Below are 25,617 nucleotides of genomic sequence, written 5' to 3' on the forward strand. Positions count from 1 at the left end.
CACTTGGTCCATACCCCTCTATAACCATCGTACCAACGTAATTGTCTGAACACTTTTTAAAGGACAAAATTTTACCTGCTTCTACTACTACCTCTGATAGCTTGTTTTCGACACTCACCATCCTCTGTGTGAAAAAACTGCTCCTCTGGACCCTTTTACCTTAAACCTATGTCCTCTAATTTTAGACTCCTGTACCTTTGGAAAAGATATTGACTATGTCCTTCATTATTTTATCGACTTAAGCCTTCTACGCTCCAGAGAAAAAAAGTCCCAGTCTATCCAGCATCTCCTTACTACTCAAACCATCAAGTTCCAGTCGCATTCTCGTAAATCTTCTCCGCACTCTTTCTAGTTTAATAATATCCTTTCTATAATAGGGTGACCAAAACTGTACACAACGTCTTGCGCGCGTGGGTGTGTACATGAGAGCGCGCGTGGGTGTGTACATGAGAGCGCGCGTGGGTGTGTACATGAGCGAGCGCGTGGGTGTGTACATGAGCGAGCGCGTGGGTGTGTACATGAGCGAGCGCGTGGGTGTGTACATGAGCGAGCGCGTGGGTGTGTACATGAGCGAGCGCGTGGGTGTGTACATGAGCGAGCGCGTGGGTGTGTACATGAGAGAGCGCGTGGGTGTGTACATGAGAGAGCGCGTGGGTGTGTACATGAGAGAGCGCGTGGGTGTGTACATGAGAGAGCGCGTGGGTGTGTACATGACAGAGCGCGTGGGTGTGTACATGACAGAGAGCGTGGGTGTGTACATGACAGAGAGCGTGGGTGTGTACATGACAGAGAGCGTGGGTGTGTACATGACAGAGAGCGTGGGTGTGTACATGACAGAGAGCGTGGGTGTGTACATGACAGAGAGCGTGGGTGTGTACATGACAGAGAGCGTGGGTGTGTACATGACAGAGAGCGTGGGTGTGTACATGACAGAGAGCGTGGGTGTGTACATGAGAGCGTGGGTGTGTGAGAGACAGAGAGCGTGGGTGCGTGTGAGACAGAGCGTGAGTGAGAGAATAAGAATGTGAGAGTGAGAGAGTCCATATGAGAGCATGTGAGACAGAGCGAGTGAGAGAGACAGCACGAGAGAGAGAGCGCGCGCGAGAGAGAGAGAGAGAGAGCGCGCGAGAGAGAAAGAGCGCGCGCGCGCGAGAGAGAAAGAGCGCGCGCGCGAGAGAGAGAAAGAGCGCGCGCGCGAGAGAGAGAAAGAGCGCGCGCGCGAGAGAGAGAAAGAGCGCGCGCGCGAGAGAGAGAAAGAGCGCGCGCGCGAGAGAGAGAAAGAGCGCGCGCGCGAGAGAGAGAAAGAGCGCGCGCGCGAGAGAGAGAAAGAGCGCGCGCGCGAGAGAGAGAGAGCGCGCGCGCGCGCGAGAGAGAGAGCGCGCGCGAGAGAGAGAGAGCGCGCGCGAGAGAGAGAGCGCGCGCGAGAGAGAGAGAGCGCGCGCGAGAGAGAGAGAGAGAGCGCGCTAGAGAGAGAGCGCGCGCTAGAGAGAGAGAGCGCGCTAGAGAGAGAGAGAGAGAGCGCGCGAGAGAGAGAGCGCGCTCGAGAGAGAGAGAGCGCGCGCGAGAGAGAGAGAGAGCGCGCGCGCGAGAGAGAGAGAGCGCGCGCGAGAGAGAGAGAGCGCGCGCGAGAGAGAGAGAGCGCGCGCGAGAGAGAGAGAGCGCGCGCGAGAGAGAGAGAGAGAGCGCGCTAGAGAGAGAGAGCGCGCTAGAGAGAGAGAGCGCGCTAGAGAGAGAGCGCGCGCAAGAGAGAGAGAGAGCGCGCTAGAGAGAGAGAGCGCGCTAGAGAGAGAGAGCGCGCTAGAGAGAGAGAGCGCGCTAGAGAGAGAGAGCGCGCTAGAGAGAGAGAGCGCGCTAGAGAGAGAGAGCGCGCTAGAGAGAGAGAGCGCGCTAGAGAGAGAGCGCGCAAGAGAGAGAGAGCGCGCGCGAGAGAGAGAGAGCGCGTGCGCGAGAGAGAGAGAGCGCGCGCGCGAGAGAGAGAGAGCGCGCGCGCGAGAGAGAGAGAGCGCGCGCGAGAGAGAGAGAGCGCGCGAGAGAGAGAGAGAGAGCGCGCGAGAGAGAGAGAGAGCGCGCGCGCGAGAGAGAGAGCGCGCGCGCGAGAGAGAGAGCGCGCGCGCGAGAGAGAGAGCGCGCGCGCGAGAGAGAGAGAGCGCGCGCGAGAGAGAGAGAGCGCGCGCGCGAGAGAGAGAGAGAGAGCGCGCGCGAGAGAGAGAGAGAGCGCGCGCGAGAGAGAGAGCGCGCTAGAGAGAGAGAGCGCGCTAGAGAGAGAGAGCGCGCTAGAGAGAGAGAGCGCGCAAGAGAGAGAGAGCGCGCGCAAGAGAGAGAGAGAGCGCGCTAGAGAGAGAGAGCGCGCTAGAGAGAGAGAGCGCGCTAGAGAGAGAGAGCGCGCTAGAGAGAGAGAGCGCGCTAGAGAGAGAGAGCGCGCTAGAGAGAGAGAGCGTGCTAGAGAGAGAGAGCGCGCTAGAGAGAGAGAGCGCGCTAGAGAGAGAGAGCGCGCTAGAGAGAGAGAGCGCGCAAGAGAGAGAGAGCGCGCGCGCGAGAGAGAGAGAGCGCGCGCGAGAGAGAGAGAGCGCGCGCGAGAGAGAGAGAGCGCGCGCGAGAGAGAGAGAGCGCGCGCGAGAGAGAGAGAGCGCGCGCGAGAGAGAGAGAGAGCGCGCGCGAGAGAGAGAGAGAGCGCGCGCGAGAGAGAGAGAGAGAGCGCGCGAGAGAGAGAGCGCGCGCGAGAGAGAGAGAGCGCGCGCGAGAGAAAGAGCGCGCGCGAGAGAGAGAGAGTCGCGCGCGAGAGAGAGAGAGCGCGCGCGAGAGAGAGAGAGAGCGCGCGCGGAGAGAGAGAGCGCGCGCGGAGAGAGAGAGCGCGCGCGAGAGAGAGAGCGCGCGCGAGAGAGAGAGAGCGCGCGCGAGAGAGAGAGAGCGCGCGCGAGAGAGAGAGAGCGCGCGCGAGAGAGAGAGAGCGCGCGCGAGAGAGAGAGAGCGCGCGCGAGAGAGAGAGAGCGCGCGCGAGAGAGAGAGAGCGCGCGCGAGAGAGAGAGAGAGCGCGCGCGAGAGAGAGAGAGCGCGCGAGAGAGAGAGCGCGCAAGAGAGAGAGAGCGCGCAAGAGAGAGAGAGCGCGCAAGAGAGAGAGAGCGCGCAAGAGAGAGAGAGCGCGCAAGAGAGAGAGAGCGCGCTAGAGAGAGAGAGAGCGCGCAAGAGAGAGAGAGCGCGCAAGAGAGAGAGAGCGCGCAAGAGAGAGAGAGCCGCTAGAGAGAGAGGGCGCGCTAGAGAGAGAGAGCGCGCTAGAGAGAGAGAGCGCGCTAGAGAGAGAGAGCGCGCTAGAGAGAGAGAGCGCGCTAGAGAGAGAGAGCGCGCTTGTGTGTGTGTGTGAGAGAGCGAGTGCGCGTGTGTGAGAGTGTGTGAGTGAGAGTGAGAGACAGAGACAGAGAGAGAGAGAGAGAGAGAGAGTGTGTGTGTCTGTAGTTCACCAGGGGTAAGAGTATAAGATGAGACATGGCAGCAAAACTGATCACAGTGAATAGCCTGTATACCGCTAGCCATCTCTGACACTTCCTCCAGCCCCTGCAACCCTCCCTATCTCTGTAACCTCCTCCAATCCCTACAATTCTCAGTATCTGTAACCTCCTCCAGTCCCTACAACTCTCCCTATCTCTGTAACCTCCTCCAGTCCCTATAGCCATCCCTATCTCTGTAACCTCCTCCAGCCCCTACAACCTTCCCTATCTCTGTAACCTCCTCCAGCCCCTACAACCCTCCTTATCTCTGTAACCCCATCCAGTACGTACAACCCTCCTTATCTCTGTTATCTCCTCTGGCCCGCACAACCCAATGAAATTCTGCACTTCTCAAATTCCATACAATCCTCCCAGTGTGGAATGAGGCCAATTGTGCCGTTACAGACATGGGGAGAACGTGTAAAATCCATAAAGTCAAGTCACTCAAGGTCAGAATCAAACCTGGGTGAGGCAGCAGTGCTAATCACTGTGCCACCATGTCACCCTATTCTATCCTCTTGAGCATTTCCGATTTTAGGTGGATTGGCCACGCTAAATTGTCCCTTAGTGTCAGGGGACGAGCTAGAATGCATAGGGTTATGGGGATAGGGCCTGGGTGGGATTGTGGTTGGTGCAGATTCAAAGGATTGAATGGCCTCCTTCTACGCTATAGGGATTCTACGATCACACCATGACTGGCGGCCATGCCATTCAGCCGCCTGGAATTCTCTCCTTAACCCCTGTGCCTCTCTCTATTCTCCTCCACAATGCTCTGTAAACATTACTGGTCTCAGCGTGTAGTTTCGCTGGACTGTGTGAAGTTCCATCAGACATCTGTCCCAATGTAAGTCCCATTCCCTGGCCCCTGCCCCTCACCCTGGGCCCTGCGTACCAGGCTTGTCGAAGGTGAAGATGTCTCCCTCGCGGTTGGCACTCTTTTGGGGTGTTGGGTTCAGAACTGCAGCTCGAGCGACGGCGAATCTTCCTCTTCGGGGAGATTGGGTCCTCGGTGGAGGAGTCCAGATCTACAGACAAAACACAGCAGCGCCAGTGAGAGGAGATCACACAAGGACCAGGCACAGTGCGAGAGGTGGGGCTCAGTAAAGGGGATCAGAGGCTTGGGCGCGGGGCAGGGCTGGGGGCGCCGGGCAGGGTCGGGGGCGCGGGGCCGGGTCGGGCGCGGGCGTGCGGGCGCAGGGCAGGGTGGCAGGGGCGTGGGGCAGGCGCACAGTGGGCAGGGACATGGAAGGGAAGGAGGGTGTGTCTCACCCGTTGAATTTTTCCGCTTCTTCCTGTAGCTGCTGAGGATGGCTCTGGGTGAGGTGGTGAGCGCCTGTAACGTGGGCGATGGCAAAACCTCCTCTGGCCGGAACTCTGGCAGCTCTGCAAAGCGCTCCTCAAAATCAACCTCCGATAGGACCCTGAGGGGAGAGACAGAGAGTGAAAGAGAGCCAGCGAGGCGGAGAGCGAGCAAGACAGACGGGGAGAGCGAGCGAGACAGACGGGGAGAGCGAGCGAGACAGACGGGGAGAGCGAGCGAGACAGACGGGGAGAGCGAGCGAGACAGACGGGGAGAGCGAGCGAGACACAGACAGGGAGAGCGAGCGAGACAGACAGGGAGAGAGAGCGAGACAGACAGGGAGAGAGCGCGAGACACAGACAGGGAGAGAGAGCGAGACAGACAGGGAGAGAGAGCGAGACAGACAGGGAGAGAGAGCGAGACAGACAGGGAGAGAGAGCGAGACAGACAGGGAGAGAGAGCGAGACAGACAGGGAGAGAGAGCGAGACAGACAGGGAGAGAGAGCGAGACAGACAGGGAGAGAGAGCGAGACAGACAGGGAGAGAGAGCGAGACAGACAGGGAGAGAGAGCGAGACAGACAGGGAGAGAGAGCGAGACAGACAGGGAGAGAGAGCGAGACAGACAGGGAGAGAGAGCGAGACAGACAGGGAGAGCGAGCGAGACAGACAGGGAGAGAGAGCGAGACAGACAGGGAGAGAGAGCGAGACAGACAGGGAGAGAGAGCGAGACAGACAGGGAGAGAGAGCGAGACAGACAGGGAGAGAGAGCGAGACAGACAGGGAGAGAGAGCGAGACAGACAGGGAGAGAGAGCGAGACAGACAGGGAGAGAGAGCGAGACAGACAGGGAGAGAGAGCGAGACAGACAGGGAGAGAGAGCGAGACAGACAGGGAGAGAGAGCGAGACAGACAGGGAGAGAGGGCGAGACAGACAGGGAGAGAGGGCGAGACAGACAGGGAGAGAGGGCGAGACAGACAGGGAGAGAGGGCGAGACAGACAGGGAGAGAGGGCGAGACAGACAGGGAGAGAGGGCGAGACAGACAGGGAGAGAGGGCGAGACAGACAGGGAGAGAGGGCGAGACAGACAGGGAGAGAGGGCGAGACAGACAGGGAGAGAGGGCGAGACAGACAGGGAGAGAGAGCGAGACAGACAGGGAGAGAGAGCGAGACAGACAGGGAGAGAGAGCGAGACGGAGAGAGCGAGACAGACAGAGAGAGAGAGATAGCGAGACAGACAGAGAGAGAGAGAGCGAGACAGACAGGGAGAGAGAGCGAGACAGACAGGGAGAGAGAGAGAGCGAGACAGACAGAGAGCGAGACAGACAGAGAGAGAGAGAGAGCGAGACAGACAGGGAGAGAGAGCGAGACAGACAGGGAGAGAGAGCGAGACAGACAGGGAGAGAGAGCGAGACAGACAGGGAGAGAGAGCGAGACAGACAGGGAGAGAGAGCGAGACAGACAGGGAGAGAGAGCGAGACAGAGAGAGCGAGACAGAGAGAGCGAGACAGAGAGAGCGAGACAGAGAGAGCGAGACAGAGAGAGCGAGACAGAGAGAGCGAGACAGAGAGAGAGAGAGAGAGCGAGACAGACAGAGAGAGAGAGAGAGAGCGAGACAGACAGAGAGAGAGAGCGAGACAGACAGAGAGAGAGAGCGAGACAGACAGAGAGAGCGAGAGAGAGAGACAGCGACGAGAAGGATGTTTCAGCAAGATGAAGCTAAATGTATCTGGTTGGCAGTGAAGCCAGTAACCGTCCCAGATACGGAACAGAATCCACCAAAACGTGTGACCGAGAGGCTTCACTGAAAAAGACACAGGGAGCTTCCAACAATGTCAGAACGAGTCTGTTATTCCCCCACACGGTGATGGGACGTGGGTCTCTGTCTCTGTGATTCCCCCACACGGTGATGGGACGCGGGTCTCTGTCTCTGTGATTCCCCCACACGGTGATGGGACGCGGGTCTCTGTCTCTGTGATTCCCCCACACGGTGATGGGACGCGGGTCTCTGTCTCTGTGATTCCCCCACACGGTGATGGGACGCGGGTCTCTGTCTCTGTGATTCCCCCACACGGTGATGGGACGCGGGTCTCTGTCTCTGTGATTCTCCCACACGGTGATGGGACGCGGGTCTCTGTGATTCCCCCACACGGTGATGAGACGCGGGTCCCTGTCTCTGTGATTCCCCCACACGGTGATGGGACGCGGGTCTCTGTCTCTGTGATTCCCCCACACGGTGATGAGACGCGGGTCTCTGTGATTCCCCCACACGGTGATGGGACGTGGGTCTCTGTGATTCCCCCACACGGTGATGGGACGCGGGTCTCTGTCTCTGTGATTCTCCCACACGGTGATGGGACGCGGGTCTCTGTCTCTGTGATTCCCCCACACGGTGATGGGACGCGGGTCCCTGTCTCTGTGATTCCCCCACACGGTGATGGGACGCGGGTCCCTGTCTCTGTGATTCTCCCACACGGTGATGGGACGTGGGTCTCTGTGATTCCCCCACACGGTGATGGGACGCGGGTCCGTGTCTCTGTGATTCCCCCACACGGTGATGGGACGCGGGTCTCTGTCTCTGTGATTCCCCCACACGGTGATGGGACGCGGGTCCCTGTCTCTGTGATTCCCCCACACGGTGATGGGACGCGGGTCTCTGTCTCTGTGATTCTCCCACACGGTGATGGGACGCGGGTCTCTGTCTCTGTGATTCCCCCACACGGTGATGGGACGCGGGTCTCTGTCTCTGTGATTCTCCCACACGGTGATGGGACGCGGGTCTCTGTCTCTGTGATTCCCCCACACGGTGATGGGACGCGGGTCTCTGTCTCTGTGATTCCCCCACACGGCGATGGGACGCGGGTCTCTGTCTCTGTGATTCTCCCACACGGTGATGGGACGCGGGTCCCTGTCTCTGTGATTCTCCCACACGGTGATGGGACGTGGGTCTCTGTGATTCCCCCACACGGTGATGGGACGCGGGTCCCTGTCTCTGTGATTCCCCCACACGGTGATGGGACGTGGGTCTCTGTGATTCCCCCACACGGTGATGGGACGTGGGTCTCTGTGATTCCCCCACACGGCGATGGGACGCGGGTCCCTGTCTCTGTGATTCCCCCACACGGTGATGGGGCAGGGGTCTCTGTCTCTGTGATTCTCCCACACGGTGATGGGACGTGGGTCTCTGTCTCTGTGATTCCCCCACACGGTGATGGGACGCGGGTCCCTGTCTCTGTGATTCCCCCACACGGTGATGGGACGCGGGTCTCTGTCTCTGTGATTCCCCCACACGGTGATGGGACGCGGGTCTCTGTCTCTCTGATTCCCCCACACGGTGATGGGACGCGGGTCCCTGCCTCTGTGATTCCCCCACACGGTGATGGGACGCGGGTCTCTGTCTCTGTGATTCCCCCACACGGTGATGGGACGCGGGTCCCTGTCTCTGTGATTCCCCCACACGGTGATGGGACGCGGGTCTCTGTCTCTGTGATTCTCCCACACGGTGATGGGACGAGGGTCCCTGTCTCTGTGATTCTCCCACACGGTGATGGGACGCGGGTCTCTGTCTCTGTGATTCCCCCACACGGTGATGGGACGCGGGTCTCTGTCTCTGTGATTCTCCCACACGGTGATGGGACGCGGGTCCCTGTCTCTGTGATTCCCCCACACGGTGATGGGACGCGGGTCCCTGTCTCTGTGATTCTCCCACACGGTGATGGGACGCGGGTCTCTGTCTCTGTGATTCCCCCACACGGTGATGGGACGCGGGTCTCTGTGATTCTCCCACACGGTGATGGGACGCGGGTCTCTGTCTCTGTGATTCCCCCACACGGTGATGGGACGCGGGTCCCTGTCTCTGTGATTCTCCCACACGGTGATGGGACGTGGGTCCCTGTCTCTGTGATTCTCCCACACGGTGATGGGACGCGGGTGTCTGTCTCTGTGATTCTCCCACACGGTGATGGGACGCGGGTCTCTGTCTCTGTGATTCCCCCACACGGTGATGGGACGCGGGTCTCTGTCTCTGTGATTCCCCCACACGGTGATGGGACGCGGGTCTCTGTCTCTGTGATTCCCCCACATGGTGATGGGACGCGGGTCTCTGTGATTCTCCCACACGGTGATGGGACGCGGGTCCCTGTCTCTGTGATTCTCCCACACGGTGATGGGACGCGGGTCTCTGTGATTCTCCCACACGGTGATGGGACGCGGGTCTCTGTCTCTGTGATTCCCCCACACGGTGATGGGACGTGGGTCTCTGTGATTCCCCCACACGGTGATGGGACGCGGGTCTCTGTGATTCCCCCACACGGTGATGGGACGCGGGTCTCTGTGATTCCCCCACACGGTGATGGGACGCGGGTCTCTGTGATTCCCCCACACGGCGATGGGACGCGGGTCTCTGTCTCTGTGATTCCCCCACACGGTGATGAGACGCGGGTCTCTGTCTCTATGATTCCCCCACACGGCGATGGGACGCGGGTCTCTGTCTCTGTGATTCTCCCACACGGTGATGGGACGCGGGTCTCTGTCTCTGTGATTCTCCCACACGGTGATGGGACGCGGGGCTCTGTCTCTGTGATTCCCCCACACGGCGATGGGACGCGGGTCTCTGTCTCTGTGATTCTCCCACACGGTGATGGGACGCGGGTCTCTGTCTCTGTGATTCCCCCACACGGCGATGGGACGCGGGTCTCTGTCTCTGTGATTCCCCCACACGGTGATGGGACGCGGGTCTCTGTCTCTGTGATTCCCCCACACGGTGATGGGACGCGGGTCTCTGTCTCTGTGATTCTCCCACACGGCGATGGGACGCGGGTCTCTGTCTCTGTGATTCCCCCACACGGCGATGGGACGCGGGTCTCTGTCTCTGTGATTCCCCCACACGGTGATGGGACGCGGGTCTCTGTCTCTGTGATTCCCCCACACGGTGATGGGACGCGGGTCTCTGTCTCTGTGATTCCCCCACACGGTGATGGGACGCGGGTCTCTGTCTCTGTGATTCCCCCACACGGTGATGGGACGCGGGTCCCTGTCTCTGTGATTCCCCCACACGGTGATGGGGCAGGGGTCTCTGTCTCTGTGATTCTCCCACACGGTGATGGGACGTGGGTCTCTGTCTCTATGATTCCCCCACACGGTGATGGGACGCGGGTCTCTGTCTCTGTGATTCCCCCACACGGTGATGGGACGCGGGTCTCTGTCTCTGTGATTCCCCCACACGGTGATGGGACGCGGGTCTCTGTCTCTGTGATTCTCCCACACGGTGATGGGACGTGGGTCCCTGTCTCTGTGATTCTCCCACACGGTGATGGGACGCGGGTCTCTGTCTCTGTGATTCCCCCACACGGTGATGGGACGCGGGTCTCTGTCTCTGTGATTCCCCCACACGGTGATGGGACGCGGGTCTCTGTCTCTGTGATTCTCCCACACGGTGATGGGACGCGGGTCTCTGTCTCTGTGATTCCCCCACACGGTGATGGGACGCGGGTCTCTGTCTCTGTGATTCTCCCACACGGTGATGGGACGCGGGTCTCTGTCTCTGTGATTCTCCCACACGGTGATGGGACGCGGGTCTCTGTCTCTGTGATTCCCCCACACGGTGATGGGACGCGGGTCTCTGTCTCTGTGATTCTCCCACACGGTGATGGGACGCGGGTCTCTGTCTCTGTGATTCTCCCACACGGTGATGGGACGTGGGTCCCTGTCTCTGTGATTCTCCCACACGGTGATGGGACGCGGGTGTCTGTCTCTGTGATTCCCCCACACGGTGATGGGACGCGGGTCTCTGTGATTCTCCCACACGGTGATGGGACGTGGGTCCCTGTCTCTGTGATTCTCCCACACGGTGATGGGACGCGGGTCTCTGTCTCTATGATTCCCCCACACGGTGATGGGACGTGGGTCCCTGTCTCTGTGATTCCCCCACACGGTGATGGGACGCGGGTCTCTGTCTCTGTGATTCTCCCACACGGTGATGGGACGCGGGTCTCTGTCTCTGTGATTCCCCCACACGGTGATGGGACGCGGGTCTCTGTGATTCTCCCACACGGTGATGGGACGCGGGTCTCTGTCTCTGTGATTCCCCCACACGGTGATGGGACGCGGGTCTCTGTGATTCTCCCACACGGTGATGGGACGCGGGTCTCTGTCTCTGTGATTCCCCCACACGGTGATGGGACGCGGGTCCCTGTCTCTGTGATTCCCCCACACGGTGATGGGACGTGGGTCCCTGTCTCTGTGATTCCCCCACACGGTGATGGGACGCGGGTCTCTGTCTCTGTGATTCTCCCACACGGTGATGGGACGCGGGTCTCTGTGATTCTCCCACACGGTGATGGGACGCGGGTCTCTGTCTCTATGATTCCCCCACACGGTGATGGGACGTGGGTCCCTGTCTCTGTGATTCCCCCACACGGTGATGGGACGCGGGTCTCTGTCTCTGTGATTCTCCCACACGGTGATGGGACGCGGGTCTCTGTGATTCCCCCACACGGTGATGAGACGCGGGTCTCTGTCTCTATGATTCCCCCACACGGTGATGGGACGTGGGTCTCTGTCTCTGTGATTCCCCCACACGGTGATGGGACGCGGGTCTCTGTCTCTGTGATTCTCCCACACGGTGATGGGACGTGGGTCCCTGTCTCTGTGATTCTCCCACACGGTGATGGGACGCGGGTCTCTGTCTCTGTGATTCCCCCACACGGTGATGGGACGCGGGTCTCTGTGATTCTCCCACACGGTGATGGGACGCGGGTCTCTGTCTCTGTGATTCCCCCACACGGTGATGGGACGCGGGTCTCTGTCTCTGTGATTCCCCCACACGGTGATGGGACGCTGGTCCCTGTCTCTGTGATTCTCCCACACGGTGATGGGACGCGGGTCTCTGTCTCTGTGATTCCCCCACACGGTGATGGGACGCGGGTCTCTGTCTCTGTGATTCCCCCACACGGTGATGAGACGCGGGTCTCTGTCTCTGTGATTCCCCCACACGGCGATGGGACGCGGGTCTCTGTCTCTGTGATTCTCCCACACGGTGATGGGACGCGGGTCTCTGTCTCTATGATTCCCCCACACGGCGATGGGACGCGGGTCTCTGTCTCTGTGATTCCCCCACACGGTGATGGGACGCGGGTCCCTGTCTCTGTGATTCCCCCACACGGTGATGGGGCAGGGGTCTCTGTCTCTGTGATTCTCCCACACGGTGATGGGACGTGGGTCTCTGTCTCTATGATTCCCCCACACGGTGATGGGACGCGGGTCTCTGTCTCTGTGATTCCCCCACACGGTGATGGGACGCGGGTCTCTGTCTCTGTGATTCCCCCACACGGCGATGGGACGCGGGTCCCTGTCTCTGTGATTCCCCCACACGGTGATGGGGCAGGGGTCTCTGTCTCTGTGATTCTCCCACACGGTGATGGGACGTGGGTCTCTGTCTCTATGATTCCCCCACACGGTGATGGGATGCGGGTCTCTGTCTCTGTGATTCCCCCACACGGTGATGGGACGCGGGTCTCTGTCTCTGTGATTCTCCCACACGGTGATGGGACGTGGGTCCCTGTCTCTGTGATTCTCCCACACGGTGATGGGACGCGGGTCTCTGTGATTCCCCCACACGGTGATGGGACGCGGGTCTCTGTCTCTGTGATTCCCCCACACGGTGATGGGACGCGGGTCTCTGTCTCTGTGATTCTCCCACACGGTGATGGGACGTGGGTCCCTGTCTCTGTGATTCTCCCACACGGTGATGGGACGCGGGTGTCTGTCTCTGTGATTCTCCCACACGGTGATGGGACGCGGGTCTCTGTCTCTGTGATTCTCCCACACGGTGATGGGACGTGGGTCCCTGTCTCTGTGATTCTCCCACACGGTGATGGGACGCGGGTCTCTGTCTCTGTGATTCTCCCACACGGTGATGGGACGCGGGTCTCTGTCTCTGTGATTCTCCCACACGGTGATGGGACGCGGGTCTCTGTCTCTGTGATTCTCCCACACGGTGATGGGACGCGGGTCTCTGTCTCTGTGATTCCCCCACACGGTGATGGGACGCGGGTCTCTGTGATTCTCCCACACGGTGATGGGACGCGGGTCTCTGTCTCTGTGATTCCCCCACACGGTGATGGGACGCGGGTCTCTGTCTCTGTGATTCCCCCACACGGTGATGATACGCGGGTCTCTGTCTCTATGATTCCCCCACACGGTGATGGGACGTGGGTCCCTGTCTCTGTGATTCCCCCACACGGTGATGGGACGCGGGTCTCTGTCTCTGTGATTCTCCCACACGGTGATGGGACGCGGGTCCCTGTCTCTGTGATTCTCCCACACGGTGATGGGACGCGGGTCCCTGTCTCTGTGATTCCCCCACACGGTGATGGGACGCGGGTCTCTGTGATTCCCCCACACGGTGATGGGGCGCGGGTCTCTGTCTCTGTGATTCTCCCACACGGTGATGGGACGCGGGTCTCTGTGATTCTCCCACACGGTGATGGGACGCGGGTCTCTGTCTCTGTGATTCTCCCACACGGTGATGGGACGCGGGTCCCTGTCTCTGTGATTCCCCCACACGGTGATGGGACGCGGGTCTCTGTCTCTGTGATTCCCCCACACGGTGATGGGACGTGGGTCTCTGTGATTCTCCCACACGGTGATGGGACGCGGGTCCCTGTCTCTGTGATTCCCCCACACGGTGATGGGACGCGGGTCTCTGTCTCTGTGATTCTCCCACACGGTGATGGGACGCGGGTCTCTGTCTCTGTGATTCTCCCACACGGTGATGGGACGCGGGTCTCTGTGACTCCCCCACACGGTGATGGGACGCGGGTCCCTGTCTCTGTGATTCCCCCACACGGTGATGGGACGCGGGTCCCTGTCTCTGTGATTCCCCCACACGGTGATGGGACGCGGGTCCCTGTCTCTGTGATTCCCCCACACGGTGATGGGACGCGGGTCTCTGTGATTCCCCCACACGGTGATGGGACGCGGGTCTCTGTGATTCTCCCACACGGTGATGGGACGCGGGTCCCTGTCTCTGTGATTCCCCCACACGGTGATGGGACGCGGGTCCCTGTCTCTGTGATTCTCCCACACGGTGATGGGATGCGGGTCTCTGTCACTGTGATTCCCCCACACGGTGATGGGACGCGGGTCCCTGTCTCTGTGATTCCCCCACACGGTGATGGGATGCGGGTCTCTGTCACTGTGATTCCCCCACACGGTGATGGGATGCGGGTCTCTGTCACTGTGATTCCCCCACACGGTGATGGGACGCGGGTCTCTGTCTCTGTGATTCCCCCACACGGTGATGGGATGCGGGTCTCTGTCTCTGTGATTCCCCCACACGGTGATGGGATGCGGGTCTCTGTCACTGTGATTCTCCCACACGGTGATGGGACGCGGGTCCCTGTCTCTGTGATTCTCCCACACGGTGATGGGACGCGGGTCTCTGTCTCTGTGATTCCCCCACATGGTGATGGGACGCGGGTCCCTGTCTCTATGATTCCCCCACACGGTGATGGGATGCGGGTCTCTGTCTCTGTGATTCCCCATGCAGTTACCATCAGTCAGTGTAATCTTCCAACCCATACGATCCAATCAATGTTAACCCTCGACCCCTCGTTAACCTTTGATTCATCCTCACCCCTGTGACTGCTCTCTGTGAGTCGCCCTCATGCTGTGACACCGGTCCACCCCACCCTCTGCGGCCTGCCCCAACTCTGTGACATAGGAACATAAGAACTAGGAGCAGGAGTAGGCCATCTGGCCTCTTGAGCCTGCTCTGTCATTCAATAAAACCAAGACTGATCTTTTCGTGGATTCAGCTCCACTTACCCGCCCACTCACTATAATCCTTAATTCCTTTACTGTTCAAAAATTTATCTATCCTTGTCTTAAAAGCATTTAATGAGGTAGCCTCAGCTGCTTCACTGGGCAGGGAATTCCACAGATTCACAACCCTTTGCGTGAAGAAGTTCCTCCTGAACTCAGTCCTAAATCTGCTCTCCCTTATTTTGAGGCTATGCCCCCTAGTTCTAGTTTCACCCACCAGTGGAAACAACTTCCCTGCTTCTATTTATTCCCTTCATAATCTTATATGTTTCTGAAAGATATCCCCTCATTCTTTGAAATTCCAATGATTTTCGCCCCAGTCTACTCAGTCTCTCCTCATAAGCTAACCCTCTTAACTCCGTAATCAACCAAGTGAATCTCCTCTGCACTCCCTCCAATGCCAGTATATCCTTTCTCAAGTAAGGAGACTAAAACTGTGCACAATACTCCAGGTGTGGCCTCACCAGCACCTTATACAACTGTTTTTAAACTCCATCCCTCTCACAATGAAGGACAGAATTCCATTTGCCTTCTTAATTACCTGCTGCCCCTGCAAACCAACTCCTTGAGATTCCGGCACTCGGAAACCCAGGTCCCTCTGCACAGCAGCACGCTGCAATTTTTTACCATTTAAATAATAAATGTATCCGGTCTGACTCTGTGACCCGCCCGCCCTCGCTGCGAGCCGCGATGCTCCTTGTCGAATTCTGACACTCACTTGTCAACAGAGTCAAAGGTCTTCTTCAGCGGTGGGGGCCTGACTTTCATCTTCTTGGGTGGCTCCTTCTTGTCCGTGCTGTCCGAGGAACTGCCTGTGGGTTTGGCAGTGTCACACGCGGTCGTTGGAGGCTGAGAGGTTGATGGTGCTTCAGGTCGAGATTCTGGAAGAGGGCCACGCCACTCAGTGCCGGCAGCGTATTTCCCCTGCACGACACAACAAGTCAGTTCATATCGAACCCATAACTCCGCAATCCAGAGCACATGCTCCGCCCGGTGTCTCTCTTTCTATGGTCTCCGCCCTGTGTCTATCTATCCTCTTTGCCCACTCCCCTCTCTCTCTGCGCTCTCTGCCCGTCCTCTCTCTCCCTACGTGGACTGGGGGAGTGCGTTGGAAGGTAGGTCTGCTGAGGAGCAGTGGAGGATCTTTAAGGAGATCTTTCTTGGTGCTCAGCAGAAATTTATTCCGATGGTTAAAAAGGACAGTAGGAAGAGAGGTAATAAGCCGTGGATAACGAAGGAGGTGAAGGAAAGTGTTAAATTAAAAGCGGAGGAATTTAGAGTAGCTAAGAGCAGTGGGCGAGAAGAGGATTGGGAAAGGTTTAAATGTCAACAAAGATTGACAAAGAAGTTGATAAAGGAGGGTAGGAGAAGCTATGAGGCTGGGCTAGCACTTAATATAAAAAAGGATAGCAAGAGTTTTTATAAATATATAAAAAGGAAGAGGCTGGCTAGGGTGAACGTTGGTCCTTTAGAGGATGAGAAAGGGGAGCTAGTGGTAGGGGATGGGGATATGGCTAAGGTCTTGAATAACTTTTTTGTTTCTGTCTTCACGGAGGAGGACGTGAATAATTTGCCGGGTGTTAGCGATGGAAAGGTGGTAGGAATGGAGGGTCTTAATGACATTACTGTTACTAGAGGTGGTGCTCGACAGACTGGAGGGGCTGATTGTGGACAAGTCCCCAGGACCGGATGGAATGCATCCGAGGGTTCTGAAAGAAATGGCGGAGGTTATAGTGGATGCCTTGGTGGTTATTTTCCAGACGTCGCTGGATTCCGGGGAAGTGCCGGAAGATTGGAAAACGGCTAATGTTACGCCGTTGTTTAAGAAGGGTGCCAGGCAAAAGGCGGGGAATTATAGGCCGGTTAGTTTAACGTCTGTGGTAGGTAAAATGTTAGAATCCGTCATTAAGGAGGAAATTGCGAGGCATCTTGAAGGGAATTGCTTGATAGGGCGGACGCAACATGGTTTCATTAAAGGGAAGTCATGTCTGACAAATTTACTGGAGTTCTATGAGGATGTGTCTAGGGCAGTGGATAGAGGAGAGCCGGTGGATGTGGTCTTTCTGGATTTTCAGAAGGCGTTTGACAAGGTACCTCACAACAGGTTATTGCAGAAGGTCAGGGGACATGGAGTTGGGGGTAGGGTGTTAGCGTGGATAGAGGATTGGTTGTCAAATAGGAGGCAGAGAGTGGGGGTCAATGGGTGCTATTCGGATTGGCGGTTGGTGACTAGTGGGGTGCCCCAGGGGTCGGTGCTGGGGCCTCAGCTATTTACCATTTATATAGATGATCTGGAGGAGGGAACCGAGTGCAGGGTGTCGAAATTTGCTGACGACACCAAGATTGGGGGAAAGGCAAATTGTGCGGAGGGTGTGGAGAGTCTGCAGAAGGATCTAGATAGGCTGGGCGAATGGGCCAGGAAATGGCAAATGGAATTTAATGTTGGCAAGTGTGAGGTGGTCCACTTTGGTAGGAAGAATGGTAGGAAGGACTATTACTTACGTGGCGAAAAACTGCAGCAGGCGACGGTGCAGAGGGACCTCGGGGTCCTTGTGCATGAGTCGCAAAAACCCAGCTTGCAGGTGCAGCAGGTGGTCAGGAAGGCGAATGGGATGCTGGCCTTCATAGCGAGGGGGATTGAATATAAAAGTAGGGAGGTCTTGCTGCAGCTGTATAGGGCATTGGTGAGGCCGCAGCTGGAGGACTGTGTGCAGTTTTGGGCGCCGCACCTGCGCAAGGATATTTTGGCCCTGGAGGGAGTGCAGAGGAGGTTTACTAGGCTGATACCGGAGTTGAGGGGATTGAGCTATGAGGAGAGGCTGAATAAACTAGGCTTGTACTCGTTAGAGTTTAGAAGAATGAGGGGAGATCTCATTGAGACGTATAAGATGATGAATGGGATGGATAGGATAGAGGTGGAGAGACTCTTCCCGCTCAAAAAAGACAGTAGGACTAGGGGGCACAGCCTCAAGATAAAGGGGAGGCGGTTTAGGATGGAGTTGAGGAGGAACTTCTTCACTCAAAGGGTGGTGAATCTCTGGAATTCTCTGCCCGTTGAAGTGGTGGAGGCTGCCTCGCTAAATATTTTTAAGAAGCGGGTTGATGGGTTCTTGATAAGAGAGGGGATTAAGGGTTATGGGGAGAGGGCGGGAAAGTGGAACTGAGCCACAACAGATCAGCCATGATCTTATTGAATGGCGGGGCAGGCTCGAAGGGCTAGATGGCCTACTCCTGCTCCTATTTCTTATGTTCTTATCCTCTCTCTCTCTATGCTCTCCACACGCTCCCATCTTTCTGTATACTCTCCGCTCCATCCTCTCTCTCTCTACGCTCTCTGCTCGTTCCTCCCTCTCTCTTTGCTCACTCCGCTCTCTCTATTTCTCCGCCTGGTCTCTTCTCTCTCTACACTCTCCATTCGCTTCCCTTTCTCTCTATGCTCTCAGCTCGTTCCTCTATCTCTCTCTACGCTTTCCGCTCACTCCGCCCCCTCTCTCTGCTTCCTCCTCTCTCTCCACGCTCTCCTCTCTCTCTACACTCTCCACGTCCCTCCCTCTCTTTACTCTCTGTGCTCCATCCCTACTCTCGCTTAAGTGTCTGCTCCATGCCCTCTCTCCCTATATTCTCCGCTCGCTCCCCTCTTGCTCTACGCTCTGTCTATTCCTTCCACTCTATACTCTCCCCTCTCTGTACGTTTTCTGCTTAGTCCTCTCTCACTCTGTACGTTTTCTGCTTAGTCCTCTCTCAACTCTGTACGCTTTCTGCTTAGTCCTCTCTCAACTCTGTACGCTTTCTTAGTCCTCTCTCAACTCTGTACGCTTTCTTAGTCCTCTCTCAACTCTGTACGCTTTCTTAGTCCTCTCTCAACTCTGTACGCTTTCTGCTGAGTCCTCTCTCAACTCTGTACGCTCGCTCCCCCCCCTCTCTCAACTCTCTCCTCTCTCAACTCTGTACGCTCGCTCCCCCCCCTCTCTCAACTCTCTCCTCTCTCAACTCTGTACGCTCGCTCCCCCCCCTCTCTCAACTCTCTCCTCTCTCAACTCTGTACGCTCGCTCCCCCCCCCCTCTCAACTCTCCTCTCAACTCTGTACGCTCGCTCCCCCCCCTCTCTCAACTCTCTCCTCTCTCAACTCTGTACGCTCGTTCCCCCCCCTCTCTCAACTCTCTCCTCTCTCAACTCTGTACGCTCGCTCCCCCCCCCTCTCAACTCTCTCCTCTCTCAACTCTGTACGCTCGCTCCCCCCCCTCTCTCAACTCTCTCCTCTCTCAACTCTGTACGCTCGCTCCCCCCCCTCTCTCAACTCTCTCCTCTCTCAACTCTGTACGCTCGCTCCCCCCCCTCTCTCAACTCTCTCCTCTCTCAACTCTGTACGCTCGCTCCCCCCCCTCTCTCAACTCTCTCCTCTCTCAACTCTGTACGCTCGCTCCCCCCCCCTCTCAACTCTCTCCTCTCTCAACTCTGTACGCTCGCTCCCCCCCCTCTCTCAACTCTCTCCTCTCTCAACTCTGTACGCTCGCTCCCCCCCCTCTCTCAACTCTCTCCTCTCTCAACTCTGTACGCTCGCTCCCCCCCCTCTCTCAACTCTCTCCTCTCTCAACTCTGTACGCTCGCTCCCCCCCCTCTCTCAACTCTCTCCTCTCTCAACTCTGTACGCTCGCTCCCCCCCCCTCTCAACTCTCCTCTCTCAACTCTGTACGCTCGCTCCCCCCCCTCTCTCAACTCTCTCCTCTCTCAACTCTGTACGCTCGTTCCCCCCCCTCTCTCAACTCTCTCCTCTCTCAACTCTGTACGCTCGCTCCCCCCCCCTCTCAACTCTCTCCTCTCTCAACTCTGTACGCTCGCTCCCCCCCCTCTCTCAACTCTCTCCTCTCTCAACTCTGTACGCTCGCTCCCCCCCCTCTCTCAACTCTCTCCTCTCTCAACTCTGTACGCTCGCTCCCCCCCCTCTCTCAACTCTCTCCTCTCTCAACTCTGTACGCTCGCTCCCCCCCCCCTCTCAACTCTCTCCTCTCTCAACTCTGTACGCTCGCTCCCCCCCCTCTCTCAACTCTCTCCTCTCTCAACTCTGTACGCTCGCTCCCCCCCCCTCTCTCAACTCTCTCCTCTCTCAACTCTGTACGCTCGCTCCCCCCCTCTCTCAACTCTCTCCTCTCTCAACTCTGTACGCTCGCTCCCCCCCCTCTCTCAACTCTCTCCTCTCTCAACTCTGTACGCTCGCTCCCCCCCTCTCTCAACTCTCTCCTCTCTCAACTCTGTACGCTCGCTCCCCCCCCCTCTCAACTCTCTCCTCTCTCAACTCTGTACGCTCGCTCCCCCCCTCTCTCAACTCTCTCCTCTCTCAACTCTGTACGCTCGCTCCCCCCCTCTCTCAACTCTCTCCTCTCTCAACTCTGTACGCTCGCTCCCCCCCCCTCAACTCTCTCCTCTCTCAACTCTGTATGCTCGCTCCCCCCCCCCTCAACTCTCTCCTCTCTCAACTCTGTACGCTCGCTCCCCCCCCTCTCCCTCTCCGCTCGCTCCCCCCCCACTCTCCCTCTCCGCTCGCTCCCCCCCCACTCTCCCTCTCCGCTCGCTCCCCCCCCACTCTCCCTCTCCGCTCGCTCCCCCCCACTCTCCCTCTCCGCTCGCTCCCCCCCCACTCTCCCTCTCCGCTCGCTCCCCCCCCACTCTCCCTCTCCGCTCGCTCCCCCCCCACTCTCCCTCTCCGCTCGCTCCCCCCCCACTCTCCCTCTCCGCTCGCTCCCCCCCCACTCTCCCTCTCCGCTCGCTCCCCCCCCACTCTCCCTCTCCGCTCGCTCCCCCCCCACTCTCCCTCTCCGCTCGCTCCCCCCCACTCTCCCTCTCCGCTCGCTCCCCCCCACTCTCCCTCTCCGCTCGCTCCCCCCCCACTCTCCCTCTCCGCTCGCTCCCCCCCAACTCTCCCTCTCCGCTCGCTCCCCCCCAACTCTCCCTCTCCGCTCGCTCCCCCCCCACTCTCCCTCTCCGCTCGCTCCCCCTCTCTCTCTCTCTCCGCTCGCTCCCCCCTCTCTCTCTCTCTCTCCGCTCGCTCCCCCCCCCTCTCTCCGCTCGCTCCCCCCTCTCTCTCCGCTCGCTCCCCCCTCCGCCTGTTATCCTCTTTCTCAACACTCTCTGTTCGCTCCCTCTCTCTCTACGCTCTCCACCCGCTCCCCCTCCTCTTTACTCTCTGCCTTCTGTCCCCTCTCTCACTTAGGTGTTTGCTCCATACCCTTTCTCTACACTCTCCACTCGCTGCCCTCTTGCTCCACGCTTGCTCTATGCTTGCTCCCCTCCCGGTTTAGGCTCGCTCCCCTCTATCTCTCTACGCTCTCTAAGCTCCCCCACTCACTCCCCTCCCTCGACACTCTGTTCGCTGCGCTCTCTCGATGCCCTCTGCTCGCTCCCCTCTCTCTTTATGCTGCCCCACTCACTCTCGTCTCTCTCTACGCTCTCCGCTCATTCCCCTCTGTCTATGATCTCCCTGCTCGGTCCAGGCTCTTTCTCCTTTGTGATCCAGCCCTTTGACCAGATGACGCACTCCCAAATGTCTGCATGTTTTGCGGACTCTTACCATGGGCTCTTTTTTGAAAGTGACTTCCGTGTTGGTGGACTTTGTTGTGTAGCCAAGCTCGTTCCCTGTGCTTCTGGAGGTAACCCCTGACCCCATGTCCCAGGTCGCCCTGTCCTCCCCCGAAGGTCCAGCTTGTGAGCAGAGATGGTCAGAGGGGGTTCTCTCCTCCATGGGGGCTCCAGGCTTCAGGGGGGCCTGGTGCTGAGTACCAGGCTCCCGCAGAGCAGCTGCCTCCTCTGTTGGTGGAGCCGAGGTGCCCGTCACTGCCTGCTGCTGCCAGGCCTCCCGCGATGCACGATCCTCTGGGGGTTCCCGGGCAGCTCCCTCCTCAGATTCCACTCGCTGCGGTGTATCCGGGTGGCCGTCACCTCGCTCGCTGGGCACGCTGCCAGGTCCAGGCTGCTTCCCCCCACCCCGCGTGGGGGCCGGTGGGTCGTACAGGCTGGTGGTGGGAATGTTGGGTGCGGGGGTCTTGCCTTTTGTCGCCGGCTGTTGCTGCTTCTGCAAAGGTCGTGCTGGCCTCGAGCCGAAGGACAAGTTTCCTGAGGGGAGGAACCAAGCAGAGCATGTTAGAATCATCTGTGCAGCCCTCTCCCCAACACCCAGCCAGACACCCACTCGGCTAAATGGGCTGCGATTAACATCCTTACAGGGGTGGGCCAGGGTGAGGGGGCACAGCGGGGGGCCGGGGGAGGTGGGCGCGAGTGAGGGGGGTAGGCGAGTGAGGTGAAGAGTTGCATTAAATGAACAGCTTGTTTAAGCAGGCAGCACAGGCACAACAGGCCGAATAGACTCGATGAGTTTATAGTTAGAGAGAATATCATAACCTGCCTGCCTGCCACACCACATTGCCCAACCTCACCCGGACACAGACAGGCAGCCACGCACGCCCGCGCAGGCGGGGACGCACACGTACAAGCGAGGACACAGGCGTGCAGACACACGCACACATTGCCATGGCAACAGTAACCTACTTGATAGCCTCGTCTGTTAATGAGGTTAACTCCCGGCATGCGTGATTATCAGGGCGATGCTGAAACACAGCAGACTCCTCACAAACCCCAGGGTGTGTTCGCTTGATGCCCCACTGGACAGAGTGTGGCATGGAAGGGGCTGGGGGGGGCAGGACAGCTCAGTTAGACAAAAGGACCTGCAGGACACATGGCGGAAGCTGAAGACTAAACCTCTCCAGCAGAAACCTGACCGTTTGACATGGAGACTCGGACCGACTCTCCTGTCGGGAATAATACGCCGTCATTCCCATCGGTGTAAACCTGTCATCACCTGCCGCCACTCTCCCACACTAACCCAGCTGCTCCTTCAGGAGCCTTGGGAAGATGCCAACCAGGAATTTCTATCAGGGATAGAAGTGTCAGACAGGCTCACTCTCCATCCATCTCACTCTCTGCCTCAAAAGACCATCGGCTGGGCTCTCTCCTCAATGGAATGCAGAATCCAGGCCCAGCCTCCCAGTGATACCTCCAGGGAGGTCAGAGGGTCAGTGCCGAGGGAGTGCCGCACTGTCAGACGGTCAGTGCCGAGGGAGTGCCGCACTGTCAGAGGGTCAGTGCCGAGGGAGTGCCGCACTGTCAGAGGGTCAGTGCCGAGGGAGTGCCGCACTGTCAGAGGGTCAGCGCCGCACTGTCAGAGGGTCAGTGCTGAGGGAGCGCCAGACTGTCAGAGGATCAGTACTGAGGGAGATGCTGTCTTATAAACAGGCTGCTAAACTGAGCTCCGATTTCCCCTCTCTACCGAATGTGAAAGATTCCTGAATTTGTCCAAGCTACATGGCGATATTGGGAGAGGTGAGCAGTAGATTGTTCAGAGTGAGGTTTGATACAGGGACTGATAGACATAAGAACATAATAAGAACATAAGAAATAGGAGCAGGAGTAGGCCATCCAGCCCTTCGAGCTTGCCCCGCCATTCAATAAGATCATGGCTGATCTGTCGCTGCTCAGTTCCACTTTCCCGCCCTCTCCCCATAATCCTTAATCCCTTCTCTTATCAAAAACCCATCAACCCGTGTCTTAAAAATATTTAGCGAGGCAGCCTCCACCACTTCAACGGGCAGAGAATTCCAGAGATTCACCACCCTTTGAGTGAAGAAGTTTCTCCTCAACTCAGACAGAGACAGAGCTTGGGGGATTTTCAGCCCTGGCAGCAGAGGGTAAAATCACTTGTGAGGGAGGTATTAAAATTAACAAAATGCTGGTGATCCGCATCAGAGGAGGAGAAAGATCCCAAAGGATCAGAGTTAATTGAGGACCGAGATTCCGGCAGACCGGAGGACCGAGATTCCGGCGGATCAGCGTAGCGATATCTTGGGCAGGAGCAGATTACAGAAATGGGCGAGCTGTTGTTGCCGGTCCAGGAGCCAGTGTTGGTCAGCTAGTATTGCGTTGGTGATGGCTGAACGGGATCTGTTGCAAATTCGGGTTTGATTTCCCGGGAAGGTGGGAGGCAGAGAGTGACTGAACACCAGAACCCCCCCTCCACATGCCCCCTCCTGCTCCGCCAGCCCTTGTACACTGAAAAACAGAAACAACTCCTACCTTGCACTGTTGTCCCTTGCCCGCTGTGGTAGGCTGTTGAAGGTATCCCCTGCGAAGACACTGGTACCAGGGATCCTGTTGTCCCCACTCCTGCTCCATGCTGAGGCCCTGGGGTCACTGCGATGGCAGAGGTGACAGTGGCACTGGGCGCCTTGGGCAGGATGGCAGCAGGCAGCGTGGTGGTGGGCAGTGGGGGCGAGGTGGTGTAGATCAGGTTGTGGGTGGTGGTGGCGACAGTGGCGGAGGCTGGCGATGGGTAGATGGCTGTGATGAGCGGTCCGGGTGGTGCAGGCTGGAGCTGTGGGCCGGAGAGTTGAGGGGAGCCCACCTGCCCAGTCAGCAGTGGAGTTTGACCTGGGGGCAGAGAGGAGAGCAGGAGTTAGCACACACTGGAGCCAGATTACCCAGCCAGAGAACCATTACCCCCCTCAACAAGGATCCACTAGACAGAACCAGGCTGTCAAGGGGAAGTACCCAAGAGAGAGAGAGAGAGAGAGAGAGAGAGAGACATACCCCCCCCCCACTCTGTGGACCCACCCAGAAAGACCCACACCCTCTGCAATGGACTCACCCAGAGACATCCAGCAGGAACATAAGAACATAAGAACATAAGAAATAGGAGCAGGAGTAGGCCATCTGGCCCTTCGAGCCTGCCCCGCCATTCAATAAGATCATGGCTGATCTGTCGTGGCTCAGTTCCACTTTCCCGCCCTCTCCCCATAACCCTTAATCCCCTCTCTTATCAAAAACCCATCAACCCGCTTCTTAAAAATATTTAGCGAGGCAGCCTCCACCACTTCAACGGGCAGAGAATTCCAGAGATTCACCACCCTTTGAGTGAAGAAGTTCCTCCTCAACTCCGTTCTGAACCGCCCCCCCTTTATCTTGAGGCTGTGCCCCCTAGTCCTACTGTCTTTTTTGAGCGGGAAGAGTCTTTCCACCTCTATCCTATCCATCCCATTCATCATCTTATACGTCTCAATGAGATCTCCCCTCATTCTTCTAAACTCTAACGAGTACAAGCCTAGTTTATTCAGCCTCTCCTCATAGCTCAACCCCCTCAACTCCGGTATCAGCCTAGTAAACCTCCTCTGCACTCCCTCCAAGGCCAAAATATCCTTGCGCAGGTGCGGCGCCCAAAACTGCACACAGTACTCCAGCTGCGGCCTCACCAATGCCCTATACAGCTGCAGCAAGACCTCCCTACTTTTATATTCAATCCCCCTCGCTATGAAGGCCAGCATCCCATTCGCCTTCCTGACCACCTGCTGCACCTGCAGGCTGGGTTTTTGCGACTCATGCACAAGGACCCCGAGGTCCCTCTGCACCGTCGCCTGCTGCAGTTTTTCGCCACGTAAGTAATAGTCCTTCCTACCATTCTTCCTACCAAAGTGGACCACCTCACACTTGCCAACATTAAATTCCATTTGCCATTTCCTGGCCCATTCGCCCAGCCTATCTAGATCCTTCTGCAGACTCTCCACACCCTCCGCACAATTTGCCTTTCCCCCAATCTTGGTGTCATCAGCAAATTTCGACACCCTACACTCGGTTCCCTCCTCCAGATCATCTATATAAATGGTAAATAGCTGAGGCCCCAGCACCGACCCCTGGGGCACCCCACTAGTCACCAACCGCCAATCCGAATAGCACCCATTGACCCCCACTCTCTGCCTCCTATTTGACAACCAATCCTCTATCCACGCTAACACCCTACCCCCAACTCCATGTCCTCTGACCTTCTGCAGTAACCTCTTGTGAGGTACCTTATCAAACGCCTTCTGAAAATCCAGAAAGACCACATCCACCGGCTCTCCTCTATCCACCGCCCTAGACACATCCTCATAGAACTCCAGTAAATTTGTCAGACACGACTTCCCTTTAATGAAAC

At 57.9% G+C, this 25,617-nt stretch overlaps 1 protein-coding gene across 1 annotated transcript in view; it reads right to left on the reverse strand.

The window, feature by feature from the left end:
• LOC145339662 (protein capicua homolog) overlaps positions 1-25,617 on the reverse strand; it is a gene marked incomplete at its 5' end in the record, with an annotated part of 74,318 nt that overhangs the window by 451 nt on the left and 48,250 nt on the right. Inside the window, 5 exons of the mRNA XM_080184176.1 lie at positions 4,375-4,507; positions 4,752-4,903; positions 15,324-15,529; positions 21,172-21,713; positions 23,727-24,080. Coding sequence (XP_080040302.1) covers positions 4,375-4,507; positions 4,752-4,903; positions 15,324-15,529; positions 21,172-21,713; positions 23,727-24,080 — 1,387 coding nt within the window. The remainder of the gene's footprint in view (positions 1-4,374; positions 4,508-4,751; positions 4,904-15,323; positions 15,530-21,171; positions 21,714-23,726; positions 24,081-25,617) is intronic.

The sequence above is a fragment of the Carcharhinus amblyrhynchos genome, unplaced genomic scaffold, assembly GCF_965287045.1.
Source record: "Carcharhinus amblyrhynchos unplaced genomic scaffold, sCarAmb.v2.hapA scaffold_594, whole genome shotgun sequence".
Classification (NCBI taxonomy): Eukaryota; Metazoa; Chordata; class Chondrichthyes; order Carcharhiniformes; family Carcharhinidae; genus Carcharhinus; species Carcharhinus amblyrhynchos.